Source organism: Camelus ferus, chromosome 27, assembly GCF_009834535.1.
Source record: "Camelus ferus isolate YT-003-E chromosome 27, BCGSAC_Cfer_1.0, whole genome shotgun sequence".
In the NCBI taxonomy this organism is placed as follows: Eukaryota; Metazoa; Chordata; class Mammalia; order Artiodactyla; family Camelidae; genus Camelus; species Camelus ferus.
This window is the reverse complement of record NC_045722.1, coordinates 8,668,957-8,689,113: the sequence shown is the minus strand read 5'-3', so window position 1 is coordinate 8,689,113 and position 20,157 is coordinate 8,668,957. Positions and strand designations below refer to the sequence as shown.

The following is a 20,157-nucleotide window of genomic DNA, read 5'->3' as shown; positions in this document are numbered from 1 at the left end:
CATCTTCCAAACACTCTACAAGGGGTCCTCTTCTCTCCACCTCCACCGCCTACTCCCTGCTCCAGGTCACCACCACCTTTCCCATTATCACTACAACTTCCTAAGTGACCTCCCAGGCTCCAGCGCACTCCCTCCTGCACCCCTGCAAGAGCCGCCCTGGAAAGGTATTTCTGATGCAAATTTCACCATCGCCCCGCCAGGCTGAAAGCCTCTGCATTGAAGACAAAAGTCCACGCCCCTTATACAAGCCTACGACGCGGTCCGTGACGTGGCCCAGCCCACTAGGCTCTTCACCGCGGGCCCTGTAGAGCCCGGGAGCTCCAGGGTCCCTCCCAGAGCCGGGACCGGCGGGAGGCGGATCCCGCAGAACTTTGCCCGCGGCGCCCGGTAATCGACGGGGCGGCGTGCGCCCTGCGCTGGGGAGGGGTCGGGCGATCTCCAGCTCTGCCAATCTCAGAGCGGGGCGGGACCCGTCCGACGGCCTGGACCAAACCGAGAGCGGGGGCGGGGCTCCGGGCTCTGCTCCCGGTTCCTGCTTTCCGGCTTCCCAGATCCTAGTCCCTGGCCTCCGCCACCGCTCACCACACCGGCGACCCCGGAGCCTCGTGCAGCTTTCGGCGCAATGGACCCGGCGCTGGCCGCACAGATAAGCGAGGCGGTGGCGGAGAAGATGCTTCAGTACCGGCGAGACAAGTCAGGCTGGAAGATTTGCCGGGAAGGCGTGAGTGAGGAGCTGGGCGGGAAGGGGTCGAGGGGCCTTTGCTCCTTGGGGCCGGGGTCCCAGAAACCCCCAGGCTCCTCCTCTCCCAGAGGTTTTCTGCACTCCAGTCCCCCAGGGCTGGATTGTGGAGGAGACTCCACTGGCGGTTGTTTCCTTTAAAAAGATATATCGGGCCTGTTGTGTGCACAGTGACCCCGGGAGGTAAGTATCTGTCCCTTTCATTCAAAGATTTGGCCAAGGTCACCTGGCTGGAGCCAGAAGCACCGGGCTCCAAAGCATTTACTCGTTCCTCGGGGCGTGAGCCCCTCTCTGCGTTCCCTGGCCAGGGGATATGCTGCTCACCAGACGCTTGGGGTTTTTAACAAGCAGACCTAAACTGCTCGAGGAAACAAGACTCGTGGTAGCTTTTAAGGTGGTTTGAAAACTTGCCAGTGCTCCTAGAGTCAGCCACTTCAGACCCCAGACCCCTTTGCCCACCACGTGCTCCTGCAGGGCAGCTTTATCCAGGACTGGTCCCGACTCTGCCACGTATCAGGTGGGTCACCTTGGAGAGTCGCATCTGGAGACTCGACTTCTCTTCCAAAGAACAGGGATCGGGCCAGGTGATCTCCCAGGGCCCTTCCAGCGCTAAAAGTCTGCGATTCTGTGCCTTTTGACAGAACGGAGTTTCAGTTTCCTGGAGGCCGTCTGTGGAGTTTCCAGGGAACCTGTAAGTGCATGCCTTGTTCAAAGCTTGTCAGGTGCCCCACCTTTCCTGATGTTTCTGTGGGTTTTCTTCCTAAGAGACGCTAATCGGCCCTAGCACCTGGAATCAACTTGCCAGTTATCTTCCAGAAAAGCTTCCGTGTTTAACTAAATCGTTTCCTCGAACTGTATTCTTGTGAAAGCTTTCCTTCTGTCCATTTCCGCCAGCCTGAGGGGAGGTGGGCTGGTACACTTCAGCCCCTTCTCTGCAAGGCTGTCTGGAAGAGCAATGACAGACGTGGCTTCTAGTCCTTGTATGCAAGCCCAGGATTAACAAACTTGATTGATACCTTGGGTCACATTCCTCTTTTGTGCTCCAGGTACCGAGGAGAAGGCATTGTGAATGGGACACCAGAGCAGGTGTGGGACTGCGTGAAGCCATTGGCTGGGACCCTCCGAGATAAATGGGATGAGAATGTGGCCGGTTTTGAAATTATCGAAAGCATCACTGATGTAAGTCTTTCCGAGCACTGTTATTCTTAGACGGTAACCTGACTCTGTGCCCTCTGCAGGGGGTCAGTGACATCTTTAGGCAAAGGGGGTACACGGCGAGCCCCCAGCACCCAGCAGACACAAGCCGCCCACTGCTTGACACTCGAGCCCAGCCTCAGCCCAGGTACAGGTAGGAAGCAGTGAGACTTAGAGGGGTAGAGGTGCCCGCGACACAGCTGAGAGAACATCGCAGCCGGCTGATGAAGGCAGGAGTGCAGAGTGAGTGTGAACTCGCGGGGCACTCTGAGCACGCTGCAGTGCCTGGATTGGATGCGTCAGCACTAGTTTGAAATACTGTCCCTTGACAGGATGGGACCATGGTAATGAACCGAGTCCTGGCCAGAGAGTCAGGCTTCTGTGCCGCTGTGGGGCTGTGCCAGGGGGCAGCCTTTACATGACAGCTTCTCCGTTGGTAAAAATGTGTGGTGTCTGGTCTGGTGCTGCCCAGCAGAGCTTTCTGCGGTGATGGGAATATGCTACCACAGCGCTGTTTAGTACAGTAGCCCTGGGCCCACCGTGGCCACAGAGCATTTGAAAGGTGCCTAGTTTGAAGAAATAAATTGTTAGTTTTATTTAAGTATCATGACTCTCCACGTAAACTTAAATAGCCACATAGAACTTGTGGCAACCATAATGGACAGCACAGATCTAGGTGGTCCTGTCCTGGGATCCCCTGTACTGTTAAGAATCCACCTCATTTTGCTTAGAGGAGTTGAGGGGGAAAAAAAGAGAGAGACGTAGCCAAAATGAATTAAAAAGTTGCCTTGGGGAAATGTTGCTGGCCTATTTTTTTTTTTTTTTGATTCTGTTGATTTTTATTAGTTCAGATAATTTGCCGGCCTTTTTGATTTGAACAGTGTCTTGATTTTGGCATCCGTGGACACGACACCCCCCTGGACGTTTCCATAGATGGTGTTGTGAAACCTCAAGCCAGAGTTCTTTGCTGGTCCGTCACTCAGCAGGACCCGGGTGTTCTTAGCCTTGACCAAGAACTCACATTTCAGTTCGTTATCACAAGAGTTTATGTCAGTGTTTCTTGAAAGGCAGGGCAAATAATGTGGGGGCACAAGGCGATAGTAGGTCTTTAACAGTCAAAGCTGGAATGGCATCTCACGTAGTGAGGTCAGCCCACTTCAGTTCTCCTTCAGCCTCCCTGATAACGTGAAGGGGAACAACGTCTCAGTCAGGTGCTCGTGTGCCTTTGACACCTGTTTAACACTTGCGGATCTCTTTTATCACAGAACAGACAGCTGGCCTTAGGCTCAGAGTTAGAATTTAAATCCAACCATCCCTTGTATATATATTTTGCAATTGCCTTTTATTTATGCCAAACGATACTTATTTTTTCATTTTTAGTTGTTAAATAGCTTCCTTTTAAAAATAAACATAAGTTTTAAAAAGTAAGCACATTTAGATAAAAATATTAAGTGAATAATAGGATAGGTGCTACCAGAGATAGAGATAGGAAAAAAATTGTGACAGTAGTAAGTAAATAATGATACACAAATGCTTGAAGTTAAGGAAACACGGGTTCATGTCCTTCAAAACATAATAGAATTGTAATGACAGAATGCCCGTATATAGAATTTTCTTTCTGCAGATAAAAGTGGCTGCATTTTTTTAATGTGTTTAGATAGTCTATCTTCGCACAGTGAGTGGTAGGACATGAGAAAAAATGAAAGGTTTAGGAAATTATAGGAAAAATCTTAAGCTGCCGTAATAATGATTAAAATGCTAAGTGCTGCCATTTATCGAGTCCTTTTATACTCTGCCACGTGCTCAAAGCATTTCAGTTGAATCCCTGTGGGAAGGACACAATTTCACAGAAGTAAAGAGATGCACCCAAGTTCACCCAGGTAACAAGTGGCAGAGCCGGCTGATGGCTCCTGACCTCTTAGTCACCCCCGGGTCCTGCTAACCTGATCCCCTGGCAATGTGTTTTCCTCACGGTTCCTGTGTAACCACCTAACCACTGCCCTTTCCCGAGCCTGCTAGGGCCATGGATCACCTGTGCTCAATTCTGCTTCTGTGCACACTGTGGAATTTGGTGGGTGATGCTGCCAGGGTCCCTCTCCTCTGAGCACCCTGGGCATCCCTTGGGGAGCATGCCTGCTTCCCTGTCTGGGGCCGCTGAACCAAGCTGCACAGAACCCTCCATCCCTGGCACCCACTTCCCTGAAGGCTGAGCCCGTGTCAGCAGGAAGCAGGGCTCCCCCTCCCTGCACCGCCCCACCCCTGCCATACCCTGTCTGACCCCTCAGTCCTCCAGTGCAATGCTCTTCAGACTTTTTGCTTGCATACCTCCAACAGATTTTTGAGAAATTATGTATCATCCCCACACATCTAGCTGACATTTAACACTTAGTTGACATCTAAAATTTTCATCGTAAATTGCAAAGCATGTCATTTCTAATGTGTGATAAATTTGACAATTTTGAACCAATGACATCATTCTTTTAGACATATAGAAATAAGATAAATTTGTATTTATCACCAGCCATTTTTAAAAGACATGAACAAATTTTCCTTACTCAGAAATTTTATATCGTTTTTTTCCTTGAACTCAAATTTCTTTTTTTTTTTTTCTTTTTGGAAATAATATGATTTTTTGTTTTTATTTAGTTAGTTATTTTACATTTTTTTATTGAGTTATAGTCATTTTACAATGTTGTATCAAATTCCAGTGTAGAGCACAATTTTTCAGTTATACATGAGCATACATATATTCATTGTCACATTTTTTTTCCACTGTGACCTACATCCTTGAACTCAAATTTCTACCTCATGTATCCTCCTGAATTTTATCCTAATAGATTTATTCTTGAAAGTCATCATCCTACATCATAAATTCATATATAAACTGAAATTAAATTTTTAAAAAATGGGCTGCCTGTGACCATCAGGCTCTAAAGTGTTGAAAAAAATCTGAATTGAGATATGATTGTAATTTATTAAAATAATATGACTATATTACAACTATTGAAGGACCGTTCAACATAAAAAGTAAAATAGTGTCCATCTCTAATGAGGTGAATGGGAGGTCTTTGTTCTAATTAATTCATGTGACCATGAAAAGATACGACATTGCTAGAAAGACTCAGCCTTCAATAGACGTTAACCTGCAAAAAGAAAAGAGAACACAGGCTGCTGGTAGGCTCAGGTTTCCGAAAAGCAGAGAAGCAGCAAACAAGTGGTAGCTTTTTGTCATTTAGTGAAACAATGAAAATGCAGAGAAAGGGCCCTTCCTTGCAGATTGGCATTTAACAGGATGATTTTGACAAAATCTCAAATATTCTAAGGTAGATCATGGACAGATGGACAGGTGGATGGAAGGATGGGTGGATGGAGGGGAGACAGCCACATTACAAGTTTATTGCATTTGTAACACGTGCTGCCGCCTTCCGCCGTTCTCACCCGTGTCCTCTTCATCGTGTTCTCCAGACACTCTCTTCAGGGCTGATGCATTTGTAACAGCAGTCAGGAGTGGAGGCTGTATAGTTTTTCTTTTTAAAAAAGTCTCATCACTTCTGCCATTCCTACTACAAAATATCAGAATTCAGAAAAGGCAGAATTACCTTGTCTCTAGCAGCACGCATTGGCCTTTAAAAAGAATATGCTGTAAGAGGGGGGAAACACGAGACTCTGACTCCCATGTGCAGGGCCGTGGTTAGACACTGAAATCAGCATCGGCAGGTGTCCCTCTGGCCCCTGGGGGCCTTACACCCCAGGGCAGTGCGTGACTGGAAGATCCCAGGTAGGCAGGGTAGGTGGCACCTTTCGGCAAGTGGGAAAGGAAAACCAGCGCGAAGGCGCAGCCCGTTCTCAGGCTGGTTATTTTAGGAAGAAGGACCCACGGAGGTTGAGGCATCTGGAAACTGATTCCCGGGGCACCTACTGGAAGGTTCTCAATCTCATGCTCACCTGGAAGACTCAGACCCCGAGGTCAGAGGCTTCTCAGCAACACACGGTGCCCTGAATCTAAACACTGAAAGGGCAGAGACACAGGGGGAGCGATCTTCTCCAGTCCCCCCAGAGCTCTCAAGACTCCCATCCTCAGGCCTGACCTGAACTTGTGACCTTGAAAGGGCGGGGTCCTGCTGGTGGAGCGGAATAGTGGGGTAAAACATGGGGTGAGTTTGGAGGGCCCTTGGCTTGTAAAGTGGGAGAATGGACTTGGTGGGATACCCTGAGCCTGGGTGAAACTCAAAGGATGCTCCCTCCTGGGGCTGGAACCATGGGAAACCAGAAACACACATTTAAGGAGGCACTGCCATCAGGGATAGGCAGGTGCAGGGTCAGCCTTAGAAAGGAATGGCCTCTCGCCTCATCCTAGTCCCAGTTCAAGTCTCATCACCCCCATGAGCTTTGTGGTGAATTCTTTCTCCAAGCCTCAGTTTCCTCACCTGTCAAATGGATTAATGATACCTATTTCTCAGAGTTGTGAGTGACCACTGGGTGCTTTGTCCAGCCAGCTGAGCTAGATGCTCAGTCAGTGACAACTCTAGGATCTTGGGGAACAAGCTCAGAGGGGCCCTGATCAGCCCTGGGCAGCTCGGGTCACAACCCTAGATTTTACAAACTGGGTCTATTCTCGTGCCCCTTGGCACTTCAGGAAAGCTCACCCTGACCCTCCAGGTCACAGTGCCACCCTGCCATCAGTGCTTTTCCCATTTGCCAGACCCTAGAGTGTGGGAAGGGGTTGATGAGCTCAGATCGGACTCAGGGCGGGAGGCACTGGCTGACCCTCAGAGGCAGCTGCACTCCCCTTTGCTGTGACAGACACTGTGCATCTGCCGAACGACCACCCCCTCGGCCGCCATGAAGCTCATTTCTCCCAGAGACTTCGTGGACCTGGCGCTGGCCAAGAAGTATGAGGATGGGACCATCAGTTCCAATGGTGAGTGACGGCGGGGCTGCTGCCCAGCCTTCGTGGGACGCCGGGCTCTTTCTCCTCCACACCCGCCCGGGACCTCAAGGAGAGCCGCCCAGCTGGACGTCACCGGCAAGCTCACAGCCTGGGCCCCTGTATCTGTGTGTGCCATGGAGGTCTGGGATGGGAGAGCCCACGCCCTAGTCATTGGAGTTGTGATTCGCCCCAGTCATCTGAGTTGTGAATCACGGATTTGGTCCGCACCCCTGATCATCCCTGCTGAGGCTCAGAGTTTGTGCCCTAGACACGCGGGGTTGTTTGGCTTCATGGGAGCCCAGGGTGCAGTGATCCCTGGGATCCACAGTGTGCCCTCCCGGGAGGGCTGTGGGGCTATCGCCTCCCCCCTTCCCAGCAAGGAGCAGAGTTCCTGCCGCCGCCGCAGTTTGTGTCCCTGCCTTCTGAAAGCTACGGCCCCTGCTGCTCCTCGGAGTCTTCCCCACAGGGGGAGGCGGTGGGCGCATCCACATGTCTGTTGGCTGCGGTTTGAGACAAGGGGGACCCTCGTCCTCCTACGCCCAAGCCTTACAGTCTGAAACATTCTCTTCTCTAATATTCTGGCAGGCTTGGGGGAGCTGTAAACGTGAGCGCATGTATGTGTGCGTGTGCGTGTGAGTGTGTGTGTGTGTGTGTGTGTAAGGGACAGTGGAGGGTGGGGCGGTAAGAAGAGCTCAGGGCCAAGTAGCAGGGTCACCTGCTGACAGGCTCCGGGTGAGCAGTCTGCACGCACAGGGGGTGCCCAGGAAGGCCCTTCAGTGGTCGTGGCCCGACTGTCTGAACTCGTAGCTCACTGACCATCTTGCTCTGTCCTCCAGCCACCCATGTGGAGTATCCATCCTGTCCCCCAAGGCCGGGTTATGTGAGAGGATTTAACCATCCTTGTGGCTGCTTCTGCGAGCCTCTGCCAGGGTAAGGATCACCTCCCGGACTGAATTACATGCCCAGACTTACCTGACTGTGGCTTAACTGAGGACATTCTGTTCAGTGGGCACCTGAACTGTGATTCACAATAGTAAGACTGCCTCCCAGTCCTGTCGGCCTTGACATTAAGAGCCCTGCACGTCCTTGTCAGAGACGTAGGACACCAGAGTTCTAGGCGCCGGGGAAAGAATGGTGGGGAGGCGACGTTTTTGATGCAAGGAATCCTCCCTTCAGCCCCAAGCAAGCTGGGCAATTGTCATGGTCCCATTTAGCAGAGGAGGAAACTGAGGCTCAGGAGAGGTTGAGTGGTCTGTGCAGGGCCACTGGCTGGCGGTGCAGGGCCTGACTGCCCAGCCTCTGCCTCCGAGAGCTTTGCTGTCCCCACCCTGTATCCCACGTGGTGCTTGTCTCCCCTCAACGAGGAACGAGGTGGAGGTGTTTGGGGCTGAAGGATGATTCAGAGAGCAAACCAGGAGTCGGCCCCAGACCTAAGCTCAGGTTTTTACCAGGAGCTTTCTGTGCGGTAATCACCTGAAGGTCACTAGTTTATCCTGGGAGCCAGCCAGATTGACAAGGAAAGAAATTGTGCCTGAGGGTGTGTCCCTGTCACCCCGCAGTCCATGAGCAGACACCAGGAGGGGTAAGTCTGTGCTGTTGCCACATCACCCTGGGAGTAGGGCCATGGTGCTGTAGCATTTTACGTAAAACCCACGTCCACACCTCCGTGTAATGCTTTTGCTAAGCCGGCTTCCAAACATCTTGTGGAAGACTTATATTAAACACAGCAAAGCTTTTGAGTTTGAAAATAATAGCATGGCTGCAGTCCAACACAGTTCCCCTTAACACACACACACACACACACACACACACACACACGAATTTTCAGAATAAGAGGCAGAGCCCTTTCTCCACGGCCACCTTCTTTTAGGAGAACACACAGTATGATGAGGATTGTCATGCCTCATGGCAGATAGCAAGGGTGACTGCTCGGACTTTGTAGCTGGGGCAGTTGGAGCCAGAAAGGTCCCACAAAGCCCAGCTGAAGTGAAGGTTTTCACCCAGCTTGATTGAAGCCTTTTATGTTCCCAGTAACGCTGTCTGCCGAAGTCGGCCACATGCAGGGTTAGTCTCCTGAGCGGGGGGATTAACTCATTTTTATTCTTACAACGACCCTAAGGTACTGTTATTGCCGTCAGTTTTTATCTAAGGACTCTGGGGCACAGAGAGGTTATGTAATTTACCCAAGATCACACAGCCAGGAAGTGAGAGAGCTACAATTTAAACCCAGGCATCTGACTCCAAAGTCTAGCCTCTTAATCTCAGTATTGACCCCCTCAAAACAGACAAGTCCTCTTGGAGTTGAGATTCTAGTGCGAGCAGGGTAGACAGACGAAACTCAAGCACAGTAACTCTCAGATGTACAGGTATGTCATTATCAGATGTTAAGTGCTTTGGAGAAAATTTAGACCAGATAAAGACGCCAGGGAAGGGTGGGGGAGTGCAGCATCCGGGGGTCATCAAAGGCCTCCCTGATCAGGCATTTGAGTGAAGCACAATGCAGAGAGCCTTGGGGATGTGGTGGAGGGTAGAGGGGGTGTTCCTGGCAGAGGGGTGAGCAGTACAAAGTCCCTGAGGTGGGGGCAGAGGAGGGGCATTTAGAGGTCACAGCACAGAGGCCATGGTGCTAGATTGCAGTGATCTGGTCACCAGGGCAGCAGGGCCCGCACCTCGGAGGGCCGCGTGGGCCGCAGCGAGGACGTACGCGCTCTCCTTTGAGTCAGCCCGTGGTGAGGACCGGGAAGCCAGAGGAGAGTTTTGAGCAGGATGTGCTCTGAGCTGGCTTTCCAGTGCTGTGATGCACCTGGAGTGCATGAGGTCGTGAGCAAGTGACAGAGGTGACTGAGCTCAGGGTGGCTGCAGGGGACGGGAGAGGTGTGGATTCTAGTTGTCCTCCGGACTGGGGGGTCCATGTCAGAGCAGAGGCAGGAGAGTCATGTCATCTATGGAGCCCTGCACGTCTGCGTTAGTCCTTATGACAGACCGGTGGTGGCCGCCCTTCCCTATCCCAGCCTCCTCTGTGAGAAGACGGGGCGGCTCCAACCCCTCTCTAAGCCCCCCTCTGCCCGCTCTGTTAATGATGTACAAGCAAGAACCGCTGTTCGCCGTGGCCGTGGCACTCTGCAAGGTACCAGGTTTGCCTCTTCCACCGTGCACATCACATACTTACCTCCTACCAAGCCCCATCCTCACCCGGAGGAAAGCATGGATGCTGAGCAAAATTTCTCCCTCACCTGTCCGTGCTTCCAGACCAAAGAGGACTACTGCTGAGAGATGAGGGTCTGAGGTAGCGTGGGGGAGGAGGAGCAGAGAGAAGACAGGGTCCCAGCAAAGGTGGAGGGGCTGCGGGTTGGTGAGTAAGGAATCGAGGCCGATGGTGCAGAGGCGCTGAGATGTCAGGCAGTCTCTGACCCCCGGACTTGGGGCTTTGTGCAGAGACTGCACGAACAGAGGAGAAAAGCCACCGCCCAGGGCAGCAGGTGCTGTCCTGCGTGGTTGTTCATCTGCTGGCCCCGCCCCCGTCTGTGCATCCGGGAGGGAGGGCGGGGCTCTCCACTTCTCAGCCCTTGACCCTCCATCACGTCAGGAAACATTCCATGGGCAGGTGCAACGCTCCGTGGGGTTCCAGATGAGACTCTGATGCTGTTGACGGCACCATTCAAATCAAATGCCAAATGGTCTCCAAGGCCTGGCCTTCAGGAAGTTGTGACAGTGTAAACCTCCTGTCCCTACCAAGTTCGGTCCCTTCTCCTCCCATACGTGCCCCTCACTGAATCTGACTCTGGCTGGTGGGTCTCACCCCCCTCGTGGCCCTGAGCATGAGGCCATCACATCTGCAGCCTGGGGAGGTCCACCGAGCTGCTGGGTTTGGTTTCAGGACCCTGCCTCTCGACTTCCAGCCCAGGTCGGTGCCCTGCTCCCTCTGAGCTTTGCCACCCCCTTCACGTGTGCCCAAGTTCTTGGTCCAGTTCTAAGTCAGCGGTTCTCACGGTTTTGACCTAAGCCTTCGTTGTCCTCTATTATTCAGGGCATCAAAGGGCTTTTGTTCATGTGGAGTATATCAATATTTACTAGATTGGAAATTGAAATGGGGACTTTTAAAATATTTATTTTAGAAGAACAATAATACGTTGGTTATATGTTAGCAAATTTTTTATTTAAAAAAAAAACCCTACTTTTTCAAAAGGAAAAAATAGTGAAGAGTGGCCTTGGGGATATGGATTTTTGGAAATCTCTTTAATGTCAGGTTTCGTAGAAGCTCTACCTGCTCCTGCATTCAGTCTGTTGTGATATCATACATCATGTAGCCTCTGGAAACCCCCACCTGAAGCTGTTGGCAGCTCCAGTCAAATAAAATGCTAAATGGCCCCCATAAACCCTCTGCCTTCATTGTCCTGGCCATTGGGAAGTTTGTGAGAGTGAAGTCCACTCTAAGAGAACGGAAGTGAAAAAGACAAATCATATCTGAGTGCTGTGATGCAAATAGCTTTGACCTTGCAGACCCCTCCAAAGGGTGTCAGGAACCCCCAGGAGCTCCCAGGCCATTTGCCCTTAATGGATGAAGGCAGCCTCGTGTCTGTCCCCCTCCACCAGGACCCGGCAGAGTGAGTTCTCCGAAAGCCTTTGCCAAATGAATCAGGCACAGGGAACTAATGACCATCCTGGGCTGGAAGTGGGGGCTTCTCCTCGCTTGACGGCCTGGCAGGGCCGTGGAAGCATCCATGAGAGGGTGTGCTCACATCCTGAGGAGGAGCAGGTCCAGAGGGGGCCCCGGGGCAGTGAACCAAGTCCCTGTGTCTGGGCCATTTCCCTGGGTCGGCCGCTCTCCGCCTGCCCTGATGCTCAGCCCAGCCCGGTCTTCCTGCTCCAGGCACGTAACAGCCCTGCCTTTGCTTTCACAGGGAGCCCCACAAGACCAGTGTGGTCGCGTTCTTCCAGACCGACCTCAGCGGCTACCTCCCGCAGGGCGTGGTGGACTCCTTCTTCCCCCGCAGCATGGCCGGCTTCTACGCCAACCTTCAGAAGGCAGTGAAGAAATTCTACGGCTGACGTCCTGGCTTGTTGGCAGAGAACTGGCATGACTCGTGGAGCTGCAGTTACCGGGACACTGGAATGCCTTTGAGAACTGTGTTTGTCCCTTGAAACCCTCTGACGGACAGCTCTCCTGGAGCATCAGCCAAGGGTGGCCCTGGCCCTTCCTGCTCCTCCTTCCACTCGGCTCCACCTGGGAGGAGCTTCTGCCATTTTCCAAACACACCTCCTCCGGCCCCCAGGCACCAGACAGGGACTCTGCCCTGGTTCCATGTGATGCACTCGGGTCCACAGCCTTCTGTGCCAGTCACTCTCGGAGACCTCGTTTCCCCGTTTGTCCAAAAGAATCACCATAGTTAATGAAAACCTGGCTCGGCCCCTTTGGAGCATCCCGAGCTCGCTCAGTCCTGGGCTGCAGATCCCTGGGTGTGCCTTTCTGGTAACACCGTGCCAGATTTCCCCCTTAAGAAGATGGCAACTTGGAAAATGATGTTTAAAAAATGATACAAGCATTCAGGAAAAATACTTTCGATACTCCATGAATTGTCTCTTCCATTCAAATCATTTTCCTCTCTTTTTTTCCCCCTGTACAAGTTTCAGGCACCTGGCGAAACCAGGCAGCTTGAATCTGCTCCAGGCAGCACATTGGAATGCTTACACGTGGAAGTCAGAGGAGAGCCTCCTCTCCATGGACATTTGCCTTTTCTTGTCCTCTGTTATAGAAGATGGAGCAGGGGTCCTCTGGCCTCCAGGCCCTGGTCGGGCCGTACTGCTGTCAGCAGGAAGGAAGCAGAGCAGACCCCGCCGCCGCTGCCGCCGCCCCCAGCCTGTTAATCTGGGCCAAACTGCAGAAGAAAGGACTCACTCTCATCATTGGCCATCTGGATAAGTTGCCTACTATTTCCGCGTCTCAGTGCCCTCATCTAGTACAATGGGACAATTCCAAGCTCTGGAGACACTGCTGTGATTACTAAAGACAGTGTCCGCTTGGCACCATCACAGGGCTTGGCATGTGGCAGGCGAGGGGTAGCCATTTGTTACCCTCTCCTCCCCGGGCCGGTCCTCTCGCTGGCACAGCTGAGCACACGTGGAGGGTCTCCTGTACTCCTCTCTGCTTACTTGCTCTGCCACTGGTACCGCCCCTGCTAGGAGCACCTTTCCAACCCAACCAACCAAAAACAGGTTTGCAAATGTTTCATATAATAGACTGTACTTTCCAAAACTAGCCCCAGCAATCTTCCCCCTCTGCTTAAAGCGGGGCAGGCCTGGGCCAGCTCTGACAGAGTACGGCAGAAGTGATGCTGTTCAACCTTGGCAGCAAGGTCAAAAAAGGATGCAGCTCCTGCCCGGCTCTCGCACTCTCTGGGGACACCTAGCCACCATGCTGAGGAAGCCCAGGCCACAGAGGGAGGCCAACGGTAAGTGTCCGGGCCAACAGCTCCAGCGGAGTTCCCAGTCCACAGCCAACATCAGGGGCCGCAGGTCTGCGTGAACTGACCCTTCTGGGAGTTCCAGCACCCCCCACCCCAGCCTGTGAGTTGCTCCAGCTGATGCCAGGTGGAGCAGGATGAGTCACACCCTCCAAGCCGGCCCACGTGGCAGATGCATGAGGAAAACAAAGGTTGCTGTTTCAGGTGGTTCGTTACAGTTATAGTACTTGGAAAATCTGCAAAGCCAGGCACTGGATTTCATACCGAGTCGTAATATACCCATTTTATTTACACCACGATATTACCATTAAGCTCTCTCTATACACAGTCTACAGTCTGTATCAGCACCCGGTGTGACTCTGCCCTAACTTGGGACAACCCTCTTGCTGCGTGGCGTCCCAGAAGGTCCAGACCTGGGCAGCAGCCCCCAGGAAGCACACCCGTGCTTTCCCCCAGGGGGTGGGGGCTAGCAGTGACCCTGAGAATTAGTGGTTGTGGGGGGCTGCGCGCTCTCGGCTTTGGCGTCAGCACTGGTGTCCGGCCTAGGAGTCTCCGGTAGGCGTGGGCCCCTGGGACTGGAGACTCTTCCTCCTGATGACGATCGTGACAGGTCCATCAGGCAACGCCTTGATGATGTTCCAGGCTTCAAACCGTGTGAGGCCCTGCGCGGCGGTGCCGGCCAAGTGTAAGATTTCATCTCCCGGCTGGACCGTCTCACTCTGTTCTGAGGCCGACCCTGAGAGGGGAGAGGAGGTCATGGATTCCGTGACTGACGGGGGAGTAAGGCGTCACCGCCTGCCCCTGGTCTCTGAGGAGCCAGGACAGCTCAGAAGGGAACTGGTGCCCATCCCTCCGGAGCTTGCTGGTGGCTCGAAAATGAGACATCTCATAAAATGGGGACTCTGAGGTTGGCATACCTAGCGCCAGCTCCCTGTGGCCCATGCTGTCCCCAGAGAAGGGAGATTTCAGGCAGCGCCAAGCCAGCGCTGGGCCGAGGAGACGCCCATGGGTCTCAGAGGACTCCCGGGAACTGAATCCTCCTCGGAGCCTCCCTGGGCACCGTCCCCACGCTCCACTCCCTTCACATATGGTCTCCCTACTTCTAATGAGATCACCAGGCATTGGGTGCTATGGGGATGGAGCTGGTGGGATGTTTACAAGACAACCTTCACAGGACTTTTGGTTCTGAACTGGCCTGGAGAAGACCCCTGGGTCCGTGTAAGAAGGATGTAATCACATACGGCTCCCACTCTTTTTTTTTTTTTTTTTTTTTTAATGGAGGGACTGGGGATTGGACCCAGGACCTCATGCATCCAAGCAGGCGCTTTACCACTGAGCTCTGCCCTCTACTCCCCCTCACTCTTTCAAAGGTACCTGTGGAAAGAGAGCTATATACTGTTTATGTTGGAAGAAAATTTCCCATCTGTTTGACACAATGATACTCAGAAATATTGAATGAGATTATGAGATAGTGGTAATGATGATAATAATTTAAAAATAAAGTATATTGGGCAATTATATACAGCAAGCATGTTGTTAACGCTTTGCATTGATGGCAGGAATCCTGGGAGGCACCTACTCCTACTGTTTATTCCCTTTCTACGTGGGAGGGAACCAAGGACTCAAGTAACTCACCCAAGCCTCAGCGCTTCTGAGTGGTGGTGCCTGGGTCTGAACCCAGACCCTGCTGCAGAATCCACAGCCCTTGGTACCACATCATCCTGCAGCCAGTAGGCTCATCCCCATGTAAGCAAATGGGACCAACATGGGGAAGTGATTTGCCCAAGGTCATGCTGCCACTGGAATCCAGGTCTCTTGACTTTGAACCCTATGATCACTCCAAGTCGACCTTCCAAAGTTAAAAATATTTTCCCTGGAGTTGGAGTAAACATGGATTCCCAGGGAGCCTCCACGTGAGCCTCAGCCCGCCCCCTGGGTTCCAGCAGCTGCAGCGGATCTCCCGTTAACAAGACCAGTCTGCAGCAGGAGCTCCCAGGGCCGGGGAGCAGAGCTGCAGGGCCTTCAGGTCCCCACACTCAGAGCCCTCAGACACATGCCTGCACGTCTCTTTATAGACAAGGAGCCCAGGCCCAGAAGGCAGTGGTCACTCAGCAAGTAGGAAGCCGAGCCGGGGCTAGAACCCAGGCCACGCGCCTCCCCGCCCACAGCTCCTTCCTCTGTCACTCGGCGGGTCCAGCTTGAGAAGCCGTGAAGACTCGGGGGGGAAGGGGGAGTCTATGTGATAGCTGCAGTCCATGCATGATTTTCACAGGAAACCCGAGTGACCCCCTACTCTAGGCTGGCCTGCTGCCCGATCCATGATGAACAAAATCTCACAATTTTGAGTAAAGGCAGGAGCTGAGGGGTCCAGGAGGAGGGTGAGGCTGAGGGAGGCCGAGCTGTGCAAGCAGAAAGTCAGACTCTGTCTTTATTTACAACTTGATGGTTTGTTCATTATGGATTTTTGGAATTCATTTTGATTTTTAAAAACATTGCATCGAAACGGTATGTATCTTGATTACTGAGTACTTTGGTGCCCCCAGGGCAGTGCCACCTGGTGCCTCACCCCAGTCCTGGCCCTGCAGGCTGCACCAAGCCCAGAGCTCGGTCACTTACAAGGACCCAGCAGAGAGGGGTTAAGGGGCTGTCTGAGCCAAGGAGAAAAGCGAGAGAAAGCAAAATCGAGTCCTTACCAGGCCTGCTGGCCTCCCCAAACAAAGGGCTTGGGTTGTGGGAAACCAACATGGCCCAGAAGGTGCTCAGAAACCTTTGGGGGGGCCAGGCCAAACACCCACAACTGCAGGGAAAGCCAAGAGGCAGACAGACACACGCCGCACCTTTGAAGATCCTGTTAATGGTGAGAGGCTTGTCCCCGTGCAGGGAGCCCTTCCCTCCTTCCAGACTGAAGCCCAGCCCTGCAGAGGTCTTCTCCAGCGTCACCGTGCAGACCGTGGCCTCTGCTGCTGAGAAAAGCATGGAGGTGTTGTTAGGGACGGCCTCCTCCCCAGGCCAGACACCCGGGCAGCAGGCGATCCTGGCTGTTGCTGCCGGCAGAGCTTGGACGCGTGCACATGCAAACCCAGGCCGGCATCCTGGGCAGCGTGCAAGGCAGGCCACGTGTTCTGGGGGCCACCAGGTACTGAGCCGCTTCACCAGGACTGGCCTCGTGTGTCCAAAGGTGGTGTGGCCCACGGGGCTTCGGGAGCGAGGGACTTACTGGGTTCCACGGAGACGTCACTGGCCGCTGAGGCCGACGTTGCAGAGTCTGTGGAGGAGTTCAGGTCGGGTGTGGCCTCCAGAGCTGGCTTCCTTGTGACAATCACAGCTTGCCTAGGGGTCCCGGGCTTGGCGGAGGATGGCCAGAGCGTCGTTGTGCGTGGCCCCTTTGAGGGACTTGCCGTTGATGGAAAGAACCTCGTTGCCCTTCTGAATAGTCCCTTCCTGGGAGGCCAGCCCGTTGGGGAACACCCTGTGAACCTGAGCAGAGCAAAGGAGGTCAGATCTGGATTCTTGTGTGAGGAGGACTTGAACAAGTCAAATCCAGAAGATTCTGAGGCCAAAGAAAATGAAACTAAATGTGTTCTAGATCAGGGCTGCGGATTCCAGCCTTCCCTCCTTCTCCACCCAGAGCAGAGATCATTAGCAAAAATGGCCAGGATGGCCCTCAGAATCCTTCCCAACACAATGTCCTGGACTGTATCACTACAAACCCAGTTAGCATTCAGTGAAAACTTTTTGCTTTATCTGCTCCACATCAGCATTTCCCAGAGTGATTTCCTTCAAACCATGATTCTGTGTCATATTAATAGGCATTGTATAATAGGCAAGTTTCTCAAGTCTTAAGAAATTTAAGAACATTGAAAAAAAACGTAAGCTCTCAAAATGTCTAATTTAAAAACATATATGAGAGACTCTACAGTGCGAATCTGCATGCTGATTCTCTAAGAACGGGCAGTATAACACAGTGATTTCCCCCAAAAGCATTTCAGCAAAGAATCTTTTTTTCATAGACAAATTCTCAGGCCCCATCTCCTGCAGAATTCCTCTCCTAGGAAGTCTAGACATTTTTAAAGCTCCTCCCCTAGAAATTATGATCCTTTAACTCCAGTTAAAAGGGACTAACACCCCCACCCTCCCGTTCCCTTTCTGGAAGTATGTGGGATTAAAAAAAAAAAACTTGTGACTTCGCCTCAGCCTTTTTAATGATGTAAATTCTAATGTGTTTGATTAAGAGGACTGAATGACAACATGCTTGGGCAGTCACTAAACTGTGCTGTGTGCTGTTTTGCAAATTATCTTTTGAATGAGGTTCTTTGTTTCTCTAAATTGTTTCGGTGTTAGAAAAGTTTTACGTGGTCAGGTGTGCGGTCAGGATCCTCAGGCTGTAAGACCCAAGTACGAAGCAGGACCTACGCTCTGCATCTTAGGTCCTTCCTCTACAAAGGAAGCATCGTGCCCCCCACTCCCCATCCGGAGGTGTGGGGAAGACGAACTGAACGTGTGAGTTGGCGCCCAGCTTGCCTGTGGTCACAGACAGTTGCCCAGCGTTAGTTCTCTCTTAATGAATTTGGAAAGGAACAGAGATGCTCAAACACAGAAGGAGAAAGGGGAAGTCTGGCGCACGTGATCAGCCACTGCGTTTAGTGGCGGCAGTGTCTCGGGGGGGCTGGCCAAACGGGGTGCAGAAAAGTCCCTACTCAAGGAAGGTCAGAACCCCAGATCCAAAGTGCTATTCCCACAGGCAAGTTCTCTTTTCTTCTCTTCAAATAGAAAGTAAACTGCACCACCAGGAACCTCTTTATGGGGCTCTGCTCCGGGCTTAGTGACAGAAATAGGTCCTCATTGGTTTCATGTGCTTTTTTTTTTTTTTTTCCTTTGTGGCAGAGAGCTTGCTTGCAAAGAAGGAAGTTGCTGCTCACACACGATGGGCTCAGAAATGGCCAACAGGAATGGGCCAAGTTACCACTGCCGGGGGACGTGCTGCGTTTAATGCTGACCAGTGCGGTGAACTGGAGGGGTTTTTCAGCTGGGCGAGGAAGTCCAGATGAATTCACATAAAAGAGGCACTGAGACAGCACAGCCATGGGATGAGAGCAGTGCTTTGGAGAAAAGAAGCGGCCACGTGACAGCTCGGTCCATGAAGACGGGCTGACCAAAAACCACCTGGGTAGCATGCAGGCGACCTACCGAGCGGGCGGCGGGCAGCGGCTAGTGCTGATCAGACTGTGTGGGCCAGAGAAATGTGTTCCACGGGAAGAGACGCAGATGGCCTGGGGCTGCTTCCCCCCTCACTCTTACCCTGGCTCTAGCAGGTCCTGAGAGAACAGGGGCTGGACCACGAGACCTGGTGCCTCGGGTTTATCCTGGGATGTGGGCTGTGCTCTGTGAGCAGGTGTAGGAACTGCTTCCCGTTCTTTCCAGCATGACCCCACCCAGCCATCAGACCAGCTTCGCAACTGTCCTGTGAACACCCCCAATCTCCAAGGGGGCAAAACCAGGAAAACAGCCCCCTCTATAGGCTTCCCAAGGCCTCTTTCTGTCCAGGTGAGGCCTCCTCCCAGCCAGGGGCGCTGTGCCACGTACCAGGGCCAGGTCTTCAAAGCTGGCTGTGGACCCTTCCATAAAGGACCCTGTGGTCATAAGTCATTCTTGCCTAAATGTTGGTGGCTAACGGGTTTCTGGTCTCTGTGTCCAAAAGGGACACGGCACTGAACACGATTTGCTTTGGATCTTTTCTGCTTTGTTGTTGTTGAGGTGAGATTCACGTAACATTCAGTTAACACTTTAACGTGTACAGTGCAGCGACAGCTAGTGGGTTTGAATTTTTAAAACATCCCTGCAGACAGAACCATAAAAAATGCGGGAATTGAGGCTTCAACCTTGGGAAATTCTGATTCAACAGCTCTAGACTGAGGCAAAGACACCTGCCTTTTCTGTAATGCTCCACAAGTGGTTCAGATTTCTTTTGGTAAACTGAAGCTGTTTTGTGTACTCAGAGACCTTTTTAAAATTAAGGATCATGATTTCCCTGTGCTGTACAGTATAATCTTGTTCGTCTATTCTACATTTTGAAATCCCCGTCTGTCCCTTCCCACCCCCCACCCCGCTGGCAACCACAGTTTGTATTCTATGTATAACTGAAAAATTGTGCTCTACACTGGAATTTAACACAACATTGTAAAAGGACTATAACTCAATAAAAAAATGTTTTTTAAAAAAAAGGATCATGATGAGGGTTGACTACGGGGGTGGGAGGAGCGGACACAGATGACAGTTACTATGCTTCTTGGAAAGGATCTTAAGATTCTACCCAGTGGCCGGGGGTCCTGCGTTCCTCTGACCCTCCTGGTGGGTGCTCCCCACGCAGGGCCACTGCCTCTGGCTCTGCTGTGCCCCCAGGGCTGAGCCACTCACCGTGATCACCTTGTTTTCCAGATCTGCTCCCCCTGCCAAGCTGAACCCAAGGCCAGCGCCTTCCTCCTTGTGTAGGATGGTGACATGGATGCTGTCTAGTTGCTGCAGAAGGAAAAACATGTATTAAACAAACTTCTACTGCAACAGCATGAACAATTTAACAAGTGTTCTCACATCAGGCTGCTCTGATCTCAAACCCCAGTTCAGCCACGCTCTGGGTTATGTCACCTCCTCCGACCCGTTTCATCATCTGCAAAGAGAGGACTACACTTTCCAGAGTCATGGGTAGCTCAGAAGGAAAGGATGTGTTTGAAGCAACAAGTAGGGCTCTTTTCCTCTCCTACTCGCCGCAGCTTCCTCCACGTTTGCACTTGGGTGCTACGAAGTCCGCTGGAAACCCCAGCATGCAGGATAAGACA

At 52.2% G+C, this 20,157-nt stretch overlaps 2 protein-coding genes across 2 annotated transcripts in view; one reads left to right on the top strand and one right to left on the bottom strand.

The window, feature by feature from the left end:
- Positions 1-344: 344 nt before the first annotated feature.
- STARD5 (StAR related lipid transfer domain containing 5) lies at positions 345-14,844 on the top strand. Its single transcript, XM_006189609.3, has 6 exons — positions 345-721; positions 1,381-1,430; positions 1,786-1,918; positions 6,737-6,854; positions 7,700-7,793; positions 11,765-14,844. The coding sequence occupies exons 1-6, from the start codon at positions 623-625 to the stop codon at positions 11,910-11,912; spliced, it is 642 nt and encodes a 213-aa protein (XP_006189671.1). The 5' UTR covers positions 345-622; the 3' UTR covers positions 11,913-14,844.
- Positions 13,593-20,157, bottom strand: part of IL16 (interleukin 16) — a 95,678-nt gene continuing 89,113 nt past the window's right edge. Inside the window, 5 exon segments of the mRNA XM_014563393.2 lie at positions 13,593-14,060; positions 16,162-16,287; positions 16,542-16,659; positions 16,661-16,801; positions 19,739-19,840. Coding sequence (XP_014418879.2) covers positions 13,867-14,060; positions 16,162-16,287; positions 16,542-16,659; positions 16,661-16,801; positions 19,739-19,840 — 681 coding nt within the window. The 3' untranslated portion in view covers positions 13,593-13,866.